We start from the raw sequence: 17,162 nt of genomic DNA, 5'->3' as shown, positions 1-17,162 counted from the left end.
CCTTCCTCCATTTAATTGTAACAAAATTGTCAGAAACTCGTAAGTATTATCAACTGAGGCAATGGCAATTTTGTATCACCAAAACCCATCACAGAGAGTAAGATGCAGACACAATTTATACTCTGATTCAGAGAAATCTGATCACTTGTGTCCCTTTCAAATGCCATGGAGAGGTTACAGGCAGTAAGTGTTAAACCCCTGGACTGTACACCCCTTGGACCATTCCAGGTAATTGTGTTTGTATTAGAACAACTGTTCTGCAGAGGAACAAGCTTGCCCATAACAGCTACTACTGAAGGAATCCTCTTTGCAAAGACAACAGACACCCATCTCGTCCATTCTGAAATACAAGCCAGTAATTTATGTTTCCCTCTCACTGAGCTGCTCAGAAACAAACACAGCACCAATAAACGGGCAAGCCACACCACATTGTTTTATGGCTACTTAAAACTTACCCACGTTCCACAGGCTCAGAGGATGAATGCACAGCGCTGTTGTTTTCAGGCTCCCTGCTTTCTAATGAACCCATGACCTCTCCATCCCCCTTCTTCACAAATGCTCATTGTAATTTCAGACTGCCTAGCTGCTGGCTGCCACCTGATCACAAGCTAAACAAAGCAAGTTCTATACCAGGATGTTGCAGGAGTATGCAGCTTCTCTCTCAGTGCTGCATGAGATCTTTGCAGATCTGAAGGATTGGAAGTGTCCAGGTTTTCTTCCAGTTTTCACAGACTGACTCAATTTTCTATGGAGATAAGCAGCAACTGTGGGAAACTAAAGCCAGTAAAAAGAGGGATGAGTATGCTCAGTTAGGCCAGAGTTAGCACAGATCTGTCACATGAAGTCACAAAACAAAGTGACAGATGCTGACTTCTGAAGAAAACAAGTCAATGTTCAGAAAAACAGACAAGGGCTTTGATTTGCCCAAATAAACCCTGAGTATTCTTCTGCTCACTGTGACAAAGGTCTAAGTATCCAAAATAACTCTCAGACACAGAAAACATCCAGACCCCAGGAGTGCCGAGTGTAGTTCTGAGCTCCCCCAAGGGAGACACACACTGAAGAGTTCAACAAAAAGCAACTAGAGCATTTCTCCTGTGAGGAAAGGCTGAGAGAGGTGGGACTGTCCAGCCTGGAAACAAGAAGGCTCAGGGGGATCTTACCAATGCATATAAATATCTGAAGGGAGGGTGCAAAGAGCAATCAGGCTCTTTTCAGTGGTGCCCAGTGACAGGACGAGAGGCAACAGGCACAGACTGAAATGCAAGTTCCTCCTGAACATCAGGAAACACTTTTTTGCTATAAGGCTGACCAAGCACTAGCACAGGTTGCCCAGAGAAATGATGGAGTTTTGCTTCTTGGGAGATCTTCAGCAGCTGTCTGGACATGGTCCTGGGCAACAGGCTCTAGGTGGTTCTGCTTGAGCAGAGGGGTTGAACCAGATGATCTCCAGAGGTCCCTTCCAACCACAGCCAGCCTGTGATTCTGTAACAGCACTGATAAAGGAGACAGTGAGCTAGCATACTTGAATGTAAAATTAAGGCAGAAAAGGTAATCTACAAAATCTCAGCACAAGAGCTAGAGGAAGTAACCCAAACCCACAGAGCTGCCTTTTAAGTGTTCCAGCTAGACGAAATACATAAAAAAACTGCAAAGATATTCTTAGCCTCTGGAAAGCCAGCTTATAAAATACTCCTTTAATATTGCTGTAATATTGCTCTAATATTGCTTTGGCCTTGGATTTGAGTCTTTGCCTATTTTCTTGGATTGCAGCTCAAAGCCATGCCTATAGCCACATAAAATGTCCTGTAAGACAGGGCAATGTGATGATCAATAAATTCCATAATTAAGTGTGCAGAAACCTCTCTAATATGTTCATTTTTCAAATCCTACTAAATTCATATTAACACTTTTAAGACCCTGAATTTCACGTAATGGAGTTTTCTTTATTAGATTATCAATTCATTTTGAAAGCCGTTGTTTTTAGAGCCTTGGAGTCAGCAGAAGAAAGGAAGTTTTCAGTCAAGGTGCCAGCATTAGTCAAGGCTAGCAGTGGACTTGCTCTGTGTTTCAGTCCTATTAGACTCACCTGTGATATCCGTGCGCAGTTCAGAAAATATCTTCCTGCTTTAATATATTCCATGGAATCATCAAGCTTCCAGACCTGTCGTCAGCAGCAGATTACAGCAGGTAGTTCCAGACTACCATTCTCATCACCACTCATCAGCGGCATGTGAATACACTTGCAAAGATGAAAGTAGCTCCAGGCACTACAAACAACAGTAAGGTACAGCTTAACTTCTGAAGCCCAACAGGAAACCATTTATTCTCTATCTTACCCACCAAAGGGGGACAGCTGCTAGTAAGACAGTTAGTACATTTTAGTCTGCATCTGCAACCCTTTTCAAGCTGCCTGGACCAACCTTCCAGCTTGTGTGTAAAAGGGATTAAAGCAATTACGCTACACAGTAGTTAAGATCCTGTGTCTTTGATAAAAATGGTGGAATAATATATGAGACTGAACAAATTATTCTGACAGGAGAGACAACTAAGGTAAGCCTTAACAGAGCAAGGCTGGAATACAGTCCCTGTGAATGCAGGGTGACCCAAGGAAGCAGAACAGTGATTTTCTGGAATGGTTTTTTTCAGATTCAACCACCTTGGCAGACAGAGCTCCAACCCGCAGACGAACAGCAGTAAGAGCAAGCCTTCCCTTCTCTTGCTCTCCAGCTCTCCAGTTCACCACCCTGGTGGGAGAAAGTCTCTGCAAAAGTTAGTAAGGACAAAGACAGTTCAAAAACATCCAAGCAGCCTCTGCACAACAGATCTTTTGCACTGAATACCTAGCAGAACAGAATATGCAGTAGAATATCAAAAGCTTTAAACTACTCAGTGCCCTGTACTGTATGTTGAGACTAAGATGGGCAGCCAGAGTGACAGCAGAAAACTACACAGAACTGCTTACCTGCAGAAGTCAGTGTCCTCAGTTCCACTGGAAGAGAGATAAGCTCCTTAACAAGCCTGCTGCTGCAGTTTCCTAGAGCTTTTATCTAGTGTGATAAATTGGATAGGGGAGCAGTTTTTAAACTAAAGCCCTCAAGAGCTTTAAGAAAGCTTAATGAAACAAGCAGGACAGCCTCGCAGAGACCAGGAGCACTGCTGTCTGGACTAGTCAGCAACAAGGTGAAATCACTAGCCATTATGAGAAATGTTTGCTCACACCCAATTCAAACACCATCTGTCAAAAGGGAGCAGGACACCACCTTGATTCATCCAAAGTCCACAACACATTTTGCTGTTTAACAGATCTTTAATATCAATAATGTGGGAAGTGACACCTCAGTGCACAACAGCACAGAGACTACATTTTGGAGGTTCTCCCATTTCAGACACAGAAAGGAAACATTGGGAAGAACATGCAATCAAACAATGATCAGATCTAGATACATCATGATGTTGTCCAAAAAAACACATTGAAACAATTAATCAAATTACTGCAAACATAGCTTCTCTGAGTAAGGTTAAGATATTGCATTTGTAGTGTTTCCATTGAGCTTTGCTTCAGCGAACCAGCGGAGCCTGCTTGAGTGAGATGAGGACTGAACGCATGCGGGACACATCTTTTGCCTGCTTACTAGACTTGGGATTAAAGTCACAGAGCTGAGCCACACGTTCCCACTCAGTGCCCGGAAAAACGTCTTCTGCATCATTCACAAAGGCTTCTTCAGCTGCCCTAAAAGCAATGCAATGCACTTTGTGTTAATGCCCAGCATATAAGACTCTCCTTCCCTCTTACAGGATGCAGTTTCTTTCATAAGAATGTGACCTGACAGCTGTTTGTGGACATTATGGCCACTTAAGATCCCACTGCCCCAATCCTGGAGATGAAAGTAGATTGCAATAGTATGCTATGCACAAGCAGTGCTGAAGTTTGCTGTGTAAAATGTTGGAATACAGGTGTTTGGTTTTAAGAACAGTTATTGAGTCTTTGCCTAAGGAGTCGCCACACAAAGTGCCAGGAGGTAAGGTACTTCTATGTAGGCATTTTATTTATGGTAAAATGCCCAGGTCTTAACTAGTTAAGACCCTGCCACTTGATGGCTTATACTGGACATTTGCCAACTGGAAATTTACAACTGCCTGCGAGCATAACTTAAAATAGATTCCATTTGAGGATTTAAATCAGCCCCAAGGCCTACAGGCCATCATAAAACTATCTGCTGATGATTCCCAATGCTGCAGTGAAGCAGCATGAATCATAAGAAATTTGTTATGAATCCCATGCTTGTGAGTGCTATAGACTACGGTGTATTTTGGCAGAGGAGATGACTCGTTTGAGGTCAGCTCACAGAATAAATACATTTCCACTCCTCTCACCCTACGGAGACTCTAAGGAGGTTTTGTATATTATATACAGGTTAGTGTCAGTGGCTTCCAGCTGTATTATTTTAGCATTTCTATGCTGCCAATAGCATTGCTTCAACACAGGGATAACACTCCAGCATCTAGTTTACGTGAACTGTGGGGCCCTGGTAGCTGCCTGAGTGCAAGAGCAATAAGCATCAAGAGATCAAACCAAATCCATCTACTCCAACAAGCAGTACAGAGAAAGCAGTGAAAATGACTTTCCCATGAGGGTTCAGCACTATTCACAGGGATGATAAGGTTACAGACACCACTGAAGACAAGGATCACTACAACACTGCTACTTTATGTGACATGACACTTTTAAGGGGCAGTGAAGATTTTTTTACTTAACTGTTCTAGGCTGTAGCAAGGATGATTTATGTTTGTGCTTAAAGGTGAAGAGAAGAAAAGAAACAAGGAGAGAAAGTTTAAGTCAGATATAGAAAATGAGAATGAGTTTAATGCAGATGATTAGCTGGCTGAACATGCACTAGTAGCTTAGCCTACATTCAGGAAACAGGCAGCCAGTTTTATTATGCAGCATTACACTGCACATTTGCATTGGACATATGAAAATAAGGGTTTTACTGAAAAAAAAAAAAAAACTAACAAAATCAACTCCAGGAGACTTCAGAAAAGTTAAACACCACCTGTAAGTCCATCATTTCACAAGTCTTGGTTTACATCCACCCACAGTTAGCTAATGAATTCCACACTGAACCTTCAATATTAATCCAGTCAAAGCCACAACATGGCTCACCAGTACACCTTCTAAAGGTGTCACCTTACAATCTGTGACGTCCATCTTTTAATTCAAGTCTACAAATTAAAGGAAGAAATTAAAATACATGAACAAGCCAATGACCACTGCATTCCTTCTACCCCTTGGAAACAAGCATACTCACTGGGGCTTGAAAGTCATGGCTGTGTTCTTATTGACCCATTAGGCTGGCAAAACATCTACACAGAGCTGCTCCTAAATGTCTTCTGAGCAGCTTTTGCTGATTTTCCAATACCACCTTCTTGTACTTTTCATCTGTTCTCTTAACAGTCCCCCCTATTTCTACATGCACACACCTCTTCTACCCTGATTTACGTCAGGTGATTCCTTTCTACTTTCCTTGGCTTACAGAGCTTTATGTGCAAGCACTGCTTGAGTATTTTTCTGATTATGTAGGCAAATGCCTATTACAGATTTAAACACTGCTTTTCTGTTGAAGGACTAAATACAGCATCCATGTGAAACTGTAGTCCCTAACCCACATACCCAGCAAAGCACCTTGCTAAGCAGTGTTCACTGGCCTGGAACCAACTGTAAACCCCTATGTCATTACCAAAATTCCAGTGGTATGTATACTACAAGACTCAATCTGAAAGTGCTACTTTGTGCAGCGCATACAAGAGAACTGCACTTAATACTGCAGATCAGAGTCGGTCCAAAAAGTAAAGGCTATTTACTTATATGAGCTTGTACTGCCCTGAAATATTCAGAATTCACCTTAAGACACTCAGCACTACTTCTGATCCTCCTTAGTATCTCGTTGACTAGCAAACAGAATTAGTAGTTAAGCAACATACACATAACCAATCACGTCAGCGAAGGGTTGTTTGTAGAAAGCTTCATCTGCCACCCTAGGTAGCAAGTAGTCCAACAGGCAGGCAAGCAGGCAGGAGAAAAGAAATAAGGATGAGAAGTACAGAACACAGCTGAAGGCAGTTTTAACAAGCACATTAACCTTGCATCACCTAGACTTACTGTAACAGGAAAGCAGTTACCACATGGAATATATTAATTAAGCCATTGATCAGAGGGGCAACACAAAAGTTCTGCTACATCCTAGAAGTGTGGACCAGCTAGTTGAGGACTAGAGCTCCAATGCTAGCATTAGACTACTTCCAGTGAACAGAAACTACCATCAGGCAAGAGATCTCACCAGGCTCATGAGAACGCCAAACACTGCACAACACTTGTTTAATGGGCCCTGCTCCAGATTCCATATCCTGTACTCAAACATTGGCCATAATAAAGCTGTGGGGGTATCATGAGCTCTGGCCACCAACTAGAAAAGTACCAATCCTGTTTCCCTTTCTTGGCCCAACAAAAAGATAGTGGATTCCTCAGTGAATGGAAGTGGCAAAGCCATAATTCTGTAGGCAGTGTAAGCCTCCTTTCTTCCTTTAGAAAGAAGAGTAGTCTACCTAGGACTCCACTTACTAAAGACAACCCTGATGGCTATTTTCAAAGAAAAATGGTGTTTCAAAAAAAACTCCAAACAAACAAACAAAACAGCAGTCCATCTTGAAGTCTGTGAGTTCCCAAAGTATAAAGCAGTCCTGATGACTACCTGGACAGAATGAAGTAGAAATCTAAGTGGTGTTACATCGGTACTATCACATTTACCTTTATGTAGGCTTGAAGTCAAAATTCCACAGGGAACCTCAGATAGTGTAAGAGCTTACTGGACCAGCAGCCAAGTCATTAGTTTCTGCCACAGGGCCCATAATTAGACAATTCAAACCACCGCAGACACAGTCAGCATTTAGTTTTTCACTAGTAGAACTGACTCGCAGTATTTCTGAAACACTTCCAAAAGGAGCGGCAAAAGGTTTTAACCTATAAATAATTTGTAGCAATGTCTAACTAGAACCCCATTTCTACGTGTTCTACAGATGGCAATAAGAATGCTGGTCTCGGGGTAGGTAAATGCTGAAATCACTGAAGTCCTGTGCAGCTAGGAGCATGCCAACAAGTGGATAGAGTGATTCTGGATCATTCTTAATGCCTCCTCTTGCTATTCTTGGACATTTAATCTAGATTCCTTAAAAAAACTTAAAAAGATAGTTAGTAGGAGTGTTTATTTTAATGATCCAAAGGACTAGTGCCTTAAGACATACCAGAAGTATTCTAACCTCCCTCCCCAGCTATTTTCACCTCCAGTACTGTAATGGCTCTTCCAACGGCTGGACAAACTTTACCTGTTACTGGCTTTTGTCTTCTCAAGCTTTTCATCTTGCCTTGCATACCACTCTTCCAACTCCTTTATTGCTTTCTCTTTCCATTCTGCTTCCTGCTTTCGTGAGTTTGCATCTGAAGATTTAAGAATTGATTTGTCAGTCGTGTTTTTTCCAGACATAAATAATTAACATATCAAATGATGGCTCAGGATGCACTCCAGACAGTTGCTTCATCTACTCAGATAAAGGTAAGGAGATTTCCTGATTTATGCTATGAGAATTCTAAATACAATGAACATTCAAAGGATTAGCTAAACAGAATTCCTGTGCTGCATAACTGGGACAGTCCACTTCAGTTCAGGATAGTGTTGTATTTGTAGACTAGTTCAGATTCAGTAAGTCTGTTGGTCTGCAGACTGCTCAAACCTTGCTATGCCAGTATGAGAACAAATCTCATCAAACTCTGTCACTTTAGACTAAGTGAGGGAATCTGGCACTCAGCATACTTTTACAACAACCTACAGTTCAAGACAAGCTCATCTGCTGTAACTAGCCCAAAAGAGAATCAACAGGGTCAGCTCTGTCCAGAACCACATTTTACAGAAGTTTCTATCCTAACAATTTCAAGCAAAGGCTCTTCCACAATGCAAGTGAAAAGCATATAAGTTTATAGGCTCTTAGATGCTGTGGATGGGTAGGTACCACTGCATTTAGTTTAGTTAATAATCCACTACTGTCTTAATTTAGCTATTAGATTAAGATCCATGTGGCAACAGATGGCCTCAGCAATTACAAAATAAGCAATCTTTATACTTCGGAAAAAAGTACTGAGGACTGCAGTATTTATTTATTATTATTATTATCTTGTTTTACTTACAAAAGCTGTTCATTTTCTGTCAGCTTATCTGTAAGTACAGGTTCAGAGAGCCACTCGCTTGCTGACTTCCACACCAGTATTAAGTCTGCTTGCTGGAACACTCATCCAGACTTGCTGCTCAAACTCAAGAGGCATGTTAAGACTTGGAAGAGGCAGAGCCACAGCTGAGAAATCCACTGCTTAAGAATCACAGAATGGCTTGGGTTGGAAGAGGCCTTAAGGATCATCTAGTTCTAAGTCCCCTGCCACGGCAGTGACACCTTCCACTAGACCAGACTGCTCGAAGTCCCTTTCAGCCTAGGATGGGGCATCCAGAGCTTCTCTGGGCAACCTGTGCCAGTGCCTCACCACTCTCACAGTAAAGGATTTCTTCCTAATAGCTAATCCAAAACTGTCCTCTTTCAGTTTAAAGCCATTATTAAATGGTAAAAAGTCCCTCTGCCACTCTCCTGTCAGTCCACTTTAGGTACTGGAAGGCTGCTTTAAATTCTCCCCAGAGCCTTCTCCAAGGTGAACAACCCCAACTCTCTCGGCCTGAGAGCAGCTGACACTAAGTTACTCACAAATACCTTCCTTACCAAGTTGCTCCAGGCGTTCCTTTTGCTCTTCTCTCCACTTACGAATACTTTCTGGTTCTGACTGCAGTCGATCTGCTTGGGATATGGCAGCATAGCAGTTTGTAGGACCATTAGTCTCCTCAGAGAAAAGGAACAGTACAGTCATTTACACATGACAACTGAATATTTCAGATAACTGCCTAGAAGCTACGCAAAATTAGTCTCTGTTTGAACTGAGCCCATTCATCTGACGTTATAACACGCTTCCACCATTAATAGGAAAAACGTCTTGCCACAAATTACATCAGGACTGAAGGAAATTAATACAGGACTGTCTCTAGAAATCAAACAAAAATTCAGGATGACTGGCAAGACAAGCACCACATGTACTTAGTGGCAGAGCACTAAGCCTGAAGAACACAGAAGACAATGCCTAGAGCCTTACTATACAGTTGTAAGCCTAGATATTATCCAAGTTCATTTCACCTTAAATTTTTACTGTGAAAGTAATTTTTTTATTATTTTGTGCATAGGAGTTTAAAACATTCTCTGCAACTTACTTGTCTGCATCAGAGACATTTGTAAACCTAACAGACACATCACAAAATCTGGATTGCTGTGTGCAGCTTATAACACTAGAGGTATTTCATTATTTAAGCATCAAAACAGGGTGAGTACTAGCATACTTTTTACTATATAACAGCTCAAACACTTGCAATGAATAGTGCTATCATTAGTACACTGAATTCACAAAGCTAATCAATATTGTGCTATTTGCTATAGAGGATACTACAAGTTTAACAATTTCTATCGCTTCATCCTACCCTTAACAGAGCTAAGAAACATCTCTCCTCAGAGTACCAGACTGACTGCAGTTAACCACAGATTTATTTGGCTGTGCCTTGCCCCTCTTTGGACCTCCTGTAGTCCTCAATGAAGGAATAATGCAAAGAGAAGGAGCTAGCCTGGTGCAACACCACCAAGCTTAATATTCCACCCAAAGCAAAATATACTGGCCAGCTGCAAAGCTAAAACAAAAGTTATGTATAGACCATTCAGTCCATTTTTCCTCATAAAGAGGAAGCTCTATCAACCAAAGCAACTGGTCTCTTAGAATTTCAAACACAAAATCAAGGTATTTAATCTACCCTCTGTTGTATAAGGAAGTACAAAGGGCCAATAAAATACAATTTTCCCATCAATCTCACAGCAATGCTGAGGATATAAAAATATTAGCAGCAGTGAAAGTGGTTTGTGTCTCCACAGAGCTCCGCATTCACTGAGAACTCCAAGGAGAAGTAAGTAGCTCATATGTTGCTTCCTCCCCAAGCATTCATTTAATCAGGGCTAACCAGCCAACTGTGACACCAGGCAATGACAATGCCTTGGACAAACTGGCGTGAAATTCAGTTACAACACAGTGATTGCCTTAGCATGCCTCATTCCTCCCTGACACTAATAAAGCAGGTATCTCCTCCTATTGTCATTACCATGGCTGTCCAACATGCTTTCATATTCTGATTGAGCTATTTAGCCACCAGCTTAATTTCATGCAACTCTATGTCACTAAGAAATAAGTAATGTTTTCAGTCAGCTCCTTGTAAGACCAATCTCAATAAGGCAACCAGGATGCATGAATTATCTTTAAAGAGCAAGCAAATCTGAAAACTCTGCCTTAAACTAGGTAATCAGAGCATGCTTTTAGCTTATCAGTGGCGAGTCAATGTGAAGCCATATCACAGAGCCTGTCAGCCTGCTTTACAGTGCTTGTGTACTACTAAACCACAATTCAAAATAGAGGCAACTTAAAGCAGCAGTCCAAGTTCAGAAGAGGGGCATATTAAGAGCACTGACAACTTTATGAGATGAGCTACTAGAAGTTCCTTTTCAGAGATGAGACAAAAGCACATTAGAGATAATAAACGGGAAGTCTACATTAAGTTAAAGTCTATATTAACTTAAATTAGTCTATATTAAGATAAAGTTCTCAGAGTAGAACAGTACATTCTCAGCACAGAATACTTCTATCTTACCTGAGAGACATCCCCGTTAACCACTCCATCAACAGCATCTGCAAAGAGGTGACTCGTTTAGTCATTTGAGAAAAGACAGAACAGCCAGATTTACTGATTTCAGTAACTTGTATGAAAAGCTTTACTAGAGTATCTAATGTGAGAGTTGTGAAAATGAGTGTTCCTTGATACCCTACAGGACACTTCTTTTTCCCTGCACTTTTCTGGACAGGCATGAAAAAACAGGTGGGCCATTATTTTGCAGAACCAGTAATATGAGGGCATTTCTTCACCATAAGTTCCTGCTTCAAACTGTATAAACAGTAGAGCTGATACTGCTGAGAAGCCGCTTCAGTGTTCCAAAGATACTCCCACTTTCTCCTCCCAGTCTTAGAAGCTGACTGCTGTACAACTGTTCCAAAGTTAAAATGGATGACTGTCCCTGTTTCAGTGTCTACTTGGAAGACTGATAATCTGGCAGCCAACACTCAGTAATTCTTATCCTAGTCTGGTTACGTCCTAATCAGCTCAAAAGATATAGCTAACATTCCTAGCAGTCATGTCTCTGCTACCATCTGTGATGACGTGCTTGGTAGCTTCCTACTTCAGCTGCAGCATTGTTATCCCTGAAGTGACAGTGGCAATTGAGCCTCAGGAACTGATAAGCTACAGAACCTTAAAATTTCACCTTATTAAAACACAGACAAAGGGAACACGTGTCACTTGTGAGATAAACTTCTAAGTTTGTGAAACTATTTAAATCTCTGGACTACGCAAAATACACCAAGATTTTCAAGAACTGCTAAATCTCAGGAGGGCATCTCTCTGGAGCAGCATCACATAACATCTGCCTGCATGATACACCAAGTATCTCTCACCCGTAATGCCACCATGGATAAGCTTATCACACAGAACTGTTTCCACCATCTTAATACACCCTTCAGTGAAAGAAGTGACTGTACCAAGCCCACACTACAGTAAGCAGAAATATTAAGTTATTTTGCACCATCTTCTTAAAAACAGATAGCAGACCCACGTAAAACTAAGAGCATTATGCTGCTGTATCTTTTATTTCTTTATGGCTAGGGGTGTACCAGTTTCATGCTACCAGTGTTAATGGCACACAAGAAGCTCTTCATACTCCCTTACCGGGGAAGTACGCAAGTATTTTAAGTCTTTATCCCTGAGCCATGAATAGCAATCATTAACTGTGCTAGGTAGAGGACTGTAAACTCATCAGTTCAAGAATGGCAGTTAAGTTGGAAGATACATAGTTACTAACTTCCGTAGAGAAAGACTCAAGTTAACAAAAATTAGCTTTTCAGTTATTTTCAGAGAACCTAGTATTTTATAACCAGCCTCCTATATCTCAAAGATGGTCACTACTTTGTCTGATTGCTACTCCTCTGCAAGGTACAGGAGCCTTTCTGAAGACAAAAATCACCAGCTAGGCAAGAGGGCTTTTAAGTTTTGAAGATGCTTCCAGGAACAGTGGTAATACAATGAAGTTTTCTTGTCACACCAACAGACACTCATTACGGTCTTCACTACTCAGGCTGGTAGACTGAGGTAAAAGGAACAACATCATTGCCAAGGGCTGCAGCTCAGATGAAACAGACAGTTTGTCTTAAGGTCATTTTTCTTCTGCACAGAAACAGCCACTAACTAGCACTGAGCTGTCTCCAGAGGGTAACCAGGTCAGAGGCACCAAAAGTATTAGAACAAACTTCCCGTCTGTTTTGAGCTCCCTAGAACTTGTGAGTAACATGCAGAGTCAGCATGCTGACTGAGCATACTGCAAGCAGAAGAGGAAATGGAACTGTACCAGCATGCTGTCATATGGCAATACAAGTATGGTAATTGGGACGAGATCAATAGTCAAACATCCCTTCATTTCAGCTCTCCAGTCTCAGTGCTTGTTTAACTAAGTATGAAGTCTAGAAAAGCTATCTGTTTGCCAGCCTTCATATGAATAACTAATGCCAGTTGTGTATCAGATATTTTTGTGCAATTTCATAACTGACTTCCTGCAGAAAAACTCTGAATACTGGTACTGCCATCATGACATTTTCATCGGCCCTGAACAACGAGACCCCTCTACTGGCTTCAGAGTTCATTCAATTCTATCACAGTATTGCACCTTGAAGCTCCTGAAGTTAACATTCCACATTTAGAACTATCCCTTTCTAAGTAATGATCAATATTCCTTGTTGCTTGCTTCTGAACTTAAGATAAAGCTTTATTTCTAAGGACACTGTCCCAATGAACATGTCCAAACACCCACAGTTCTGTAACACGTGCTGACAGTAGGGTAATAGTGAACTTTCACACAGCAACCCAGATATTTTTTAGAGTCTGGAAGGGTTTGGAGAGGATAAGTCATACCATCTACCTTGGATTCACAGGACAGATGCAACCCCCAAGCATGCCAGAAACACAAAGCTAGCACCAGGGCCTTCCACATTTACTGCAGTTTACAAAAGAAAGGGCTGGGTAGTTTGAAGATAAATACAACAACCATTTTGTCACTTCAGTCCTAGAAGTCAATTTATGGCCTCAGAGCCTTATAATAATGAGGATCAACTACTGTGAAGGCTACCACATGCATTAATACCATTCAGTACCACTAGGCCAAAAGGAAGTTTGCTAAGCCTTGTTCACCTGCTTCTCTGAAGTCTTACTCTCAATGCACAAGAGGACTGTTATCAGAAGAGTCAGAGGCAGGGATTTGCAAACAACTGAAACACTTTTCTTGTGCTCTTTTAAAATAGAAGTACTTTTAATGAGTAATCTTCAGCATCTCTTTTAAGCAGTAAGTGTTCTACTTCTTCATTGCTACTTTCAGTGAACTAGTAGCTGTAGTTAAAGCAACAGAAGAACATAACCAAGCGTAATATATTCTGACATAAGGTTAAGTAACGTCACCACTCAAGGTCTACTTTCCCATCCTTTTTCTTCTGGGCACAGTCATGCTTCCCCTTTACCTACCCCTCAACCGTAAGACAATAAGAAAGTAGACTTTTCTACAAAGTTTTTGTTTAGATACGCAAGAACCTGGGGAAGAAATAGTTTTTCTATACATAACTCACTCGCCTGCCTATGTGCAAAATAAAGCTAAGCAGCTTAGGAAGAGTGCTTCTTTCCTGTGTTTTAGTTCTAACCTGCTGTCATATCAAAACCCATTAGAGTTCCCTCATTTTCACGATAATCAATAAACAAGCACTAAACCACACCTGCATTAACACTGTGCCATAACAGCTTCTGTAATCTCCCAGTAGATGTAGTATTCTCTTGCAAACCAAAGGTTGGGTTTTTCCGCCCTGAGTTTCATAATAAATAACGCAGCATCACTAATACAACTTAAACAGATACCATTCCTTCATTACACGTTTCTTGGTGCTGCCTTATGGTGCTCTGAAGTATCAGACGCTGATTGCACAGCAAAACCTAGAACAATGGCTGTTCAAAAGATTAAGAAAAAATATCAGTAGTCACAGAGAAGTAACTCGTTTTGTCTGTGGTGCTAATTACAGAGACAGGAGGAATAAATTCTTTGCCAAATAATTTTCAATTAAATTGATATTCACTTCCTGAAATGCTATTATACGCAGTTTCTTGACAAACACAAAACACAATTAAGTTTCTTAATTGCTAGAGCCTCATGAATGTCTTCGGTAGATGGAGAAATGTCATTCAGTCAAGTTCATATAAAACTAACAGAGTTTAAAAATGTGAAGGCAATGAGACTACTCAGCCTACATATAACTTGTGTGTGTTTGCATAATTGTTGACATATATAACTTCTTGTCTTTGAATGAAATTTTCCATGGGAAGCTACTCAATAAACTGTCACAAGGTTTTTGTATCGACATACAGGACCTAGAAGCCACACATTTCCACTTGAACTCACTCTCTCCTGCTCAGAGAACATAGCAAGTGAACTGATATAACCTGAAGACCTAGTATTGTCAGACTGGAGAGAAATTAAGAATTTGACTGTAAATATATGTAAACATTGATTTACCACTGAAATCTCATGAGACATCAAGTTACTAATGACTAGATAACAGCACTGTATTATTTGATTCATACAGCACTTCCTGCTTTCTGAAGCAGTGGTTATGCTTCATCTTTCACGGGAAATTAGTTTTTCACATGTCCAGGAAGCTTGAACAGGACAGCTCTCCACATAACGAAAGGCCTACTGGATCAGGCCACTATTCCAACCCTGACCATGGCAACATGAAGTGATGCTGTGTGAGACACACGAGCCTGGCGACGCTCTGCCATTCCCCCCACACTCACCCAGTATCCACCATTATGACAAGTAACAGAATTCTCAATACTGACATTAACACTCCATGAAGCTCCTGTCCATGTATTTATCTAATCATTTATTAAGAGACTTAAATTAAAACCTGTTTGTTGATGAGACACTGATTCTTAAAAAGTGTATGTCAAGAAGCTGGTGATTGCTTGTCACAATATTTTGAAGTTAAGATCTTCAAACTTCAGTCGAGAGCTGCCCAAGACATTTATTACTTTTGGCCCAGTATTTGAAAGAAAACTTATCCAACTGACCTGTGACCAAGGAGTTCAAAAAAGGTTACGGTTAAAAAAAGTAAATCCACAAATCCCTGATCACGACCCTTAAGCGTTGACGTAAGAATTAGTATTGTTTCAAGAAGAAATTTGCATTCACCTATTTAATTACAAAACAGCTTAATAAGCTAATATGCACTAGAGACTACAACTGCCTGATATTTATTAAGGTACTGATCAGATGATAGGAAATCTCTAACATAAATGGCAACAGAAGCCATCAGATCATTTGACACCATGACTGAACCAGTACATTTTGCATGGCTGCAGTCTGCTGCGCCTTTTAACACGGAGGGAGAGAGTACAGGCTCTGACAGTCAACAAATCAACCTTCTGTTAAAAAACAGGACCGTCAAAAGTCCACAAGCACCGTCTCCCATGCCTATTTAACAGGCCAAAGCTCAAATGCAACCGTAGTGCATACAAGGAAAGATGACATAAAGCTCACACACAGACTTCCCAGATCCTGAGATCATATTATCATATTTATTATTTTATGAACCTCTTTCTAGAGAAAGCTCTCCAATAACACTTCTGCCTTTCATGACAAATCAATTGACGTGACTTGACAAAAAAATCTCTTGAAAAGCAGCTTAAGAACTACTTTTAGATATCAATTCAATCTAGAAGCATTTAACAGATTGACTTTTTCACAAGGAAATACTCTGCAACAGTCACGCTGAATGCATGTAGAGCAGGAATGCCTCTTGCTGGTCCTAGCACTTTGTGAGAACGATCAATGACAGAACCTTCTTCAAAGAAATTGGTTCCCCAACAGTTACTTTAATGTTCCATAGACTGTTTGGAACATAAAGCCACTGTTAGGCATAATGTTTGTCTAAGGCTTTTGAAAGTAAGAAGCAAAGTGTCCACTGTGTCTGTTTCTGCACTACACATAGAATAAAGGAAGTCAAATTATGTTTGATACCAAAACAGGATGGTGGTCTGATAACAATTATCCTCATGTTCTAGTGCTGGAGCAAGTTACTCCCCGGTAAACACCCTTTTTCACAGGAAGTATGTAAGCCATATGTTTTGGACTTCAGGAATGAGCTGGTCTTAAGGGCAGTGCTACCACTAAATAAGCACTGGAAGCAGCAGGTCTCCATTACTCAGTTTATCTAGTTAAGCTTTATTCCAAGAGATACTATAAATCTGCATCCTCAAACATAAGATACACTGTTAATTTCAGAAACCAGGCTGCAAAATGAAGACTTCGTTCTAAAGATGTTCTGACAGGGAACTGGAGAGCAAAGTTATTCAACTTATTTTGAAGAATCAGAGTGGCATCCTCCTGCCGCGAGAAAGGAACGTCATACGAGAACAAATATGTTCCTGTGGACCTAGTGATAAGCAGAAGAGTGCTGGAACATCAACTCCTTTCCAGTCAGACTTCAGTTAAAACCTTTCATAATGATAAGTGTTTATTCAGGGCTGCTCTGGCTACCATTAGACTAACTGGAAACACGCTGATCTGTAGTTCCCTCCTCTGAACGAGGGTTCTGCAGTGTCAGGTTTGTCACATTCAGTACAAAGGTTACCAAGGAACAAAGGCTAAAGGTTTACAAAAATTAAACATTAGCTTAATTGCTCTCATACTTTAAGACTAAGATAAATCCCTCTGAAGACAAGAAACCCAAGGGGCAGATTTATTCTGCTTTCAGCGGCCCTTCCCTTCAGGCAGGCTCCTGGATTAGAGATCAGCGCCGTTCTCATCGGGATACACCTCGGGCATCTCCAAGAGATACAAAC

The 17,162-nt window shown here is 40.8% G+C and overlaps 1 protein-coding gene across 1 annotated transcript in view; it reads right to left on the bottom strand.

Annotated features, from left to right (window-relative positions):
• Positions 1 to 3,290: 3,290 nt before the first annotated feature.
• Positions 3,291 to 17,162, bottom strand: part of CLTA (clathrin light chain A) — a 15,315-nt gene continuing 1,443 nt past the window's right edge. Inside the window, exons 2-7 of the mRNA XM_018085876.1 lie at positions 10,830 to 10,881; positions 8,818 to 8,935; positions 7,384 to 7,495; positions 5,986 to 6,039; positions 4,760 to 4,795; positions 3,291 to 3,733 (exon numbers count right to left, since the gene is read on the bottom strand). Coding sequence (XP_017941365.1) covers positions 3,562 to 3,733; positions 4,760 to 4,795; positions 5,986 to 6,039; positions 7,384 to 7,495; positions 8,818 to 8,935; positions 10,830 to 10,881 — 544 coding nt within the window. The 3' untranslated portion in view covers positions 3,291 to 3,561. The remainder of the gene's footprint in view (positions 3,734 to 4,759; positions 4,796 to 5,985; positions 6,040 to 7,383; positions 7,496 to 8,817; positions 8,936 to 10,829; positions 10,882 to 17,162) is intronic.

Source organism: Manacus vitellinus, unplaced genomic scaffold (assembly GCF_001715985.3).
Source record: "Manacus vitellinus isolate BGI_N305 unplaced genomic scaffold, ASM171598v3 scaffold_9_pilon, whole genome shotgun sequence".
Taxonomy (NCBI): Eukaryota; Metazoa; Chordata; class Aves; order Passeriformes; family Pipridae; genus Manacus; species Manacus vitellinus.
This window is presented reverse-complemented; position numbering and strand designations above follow the sequence as displayed.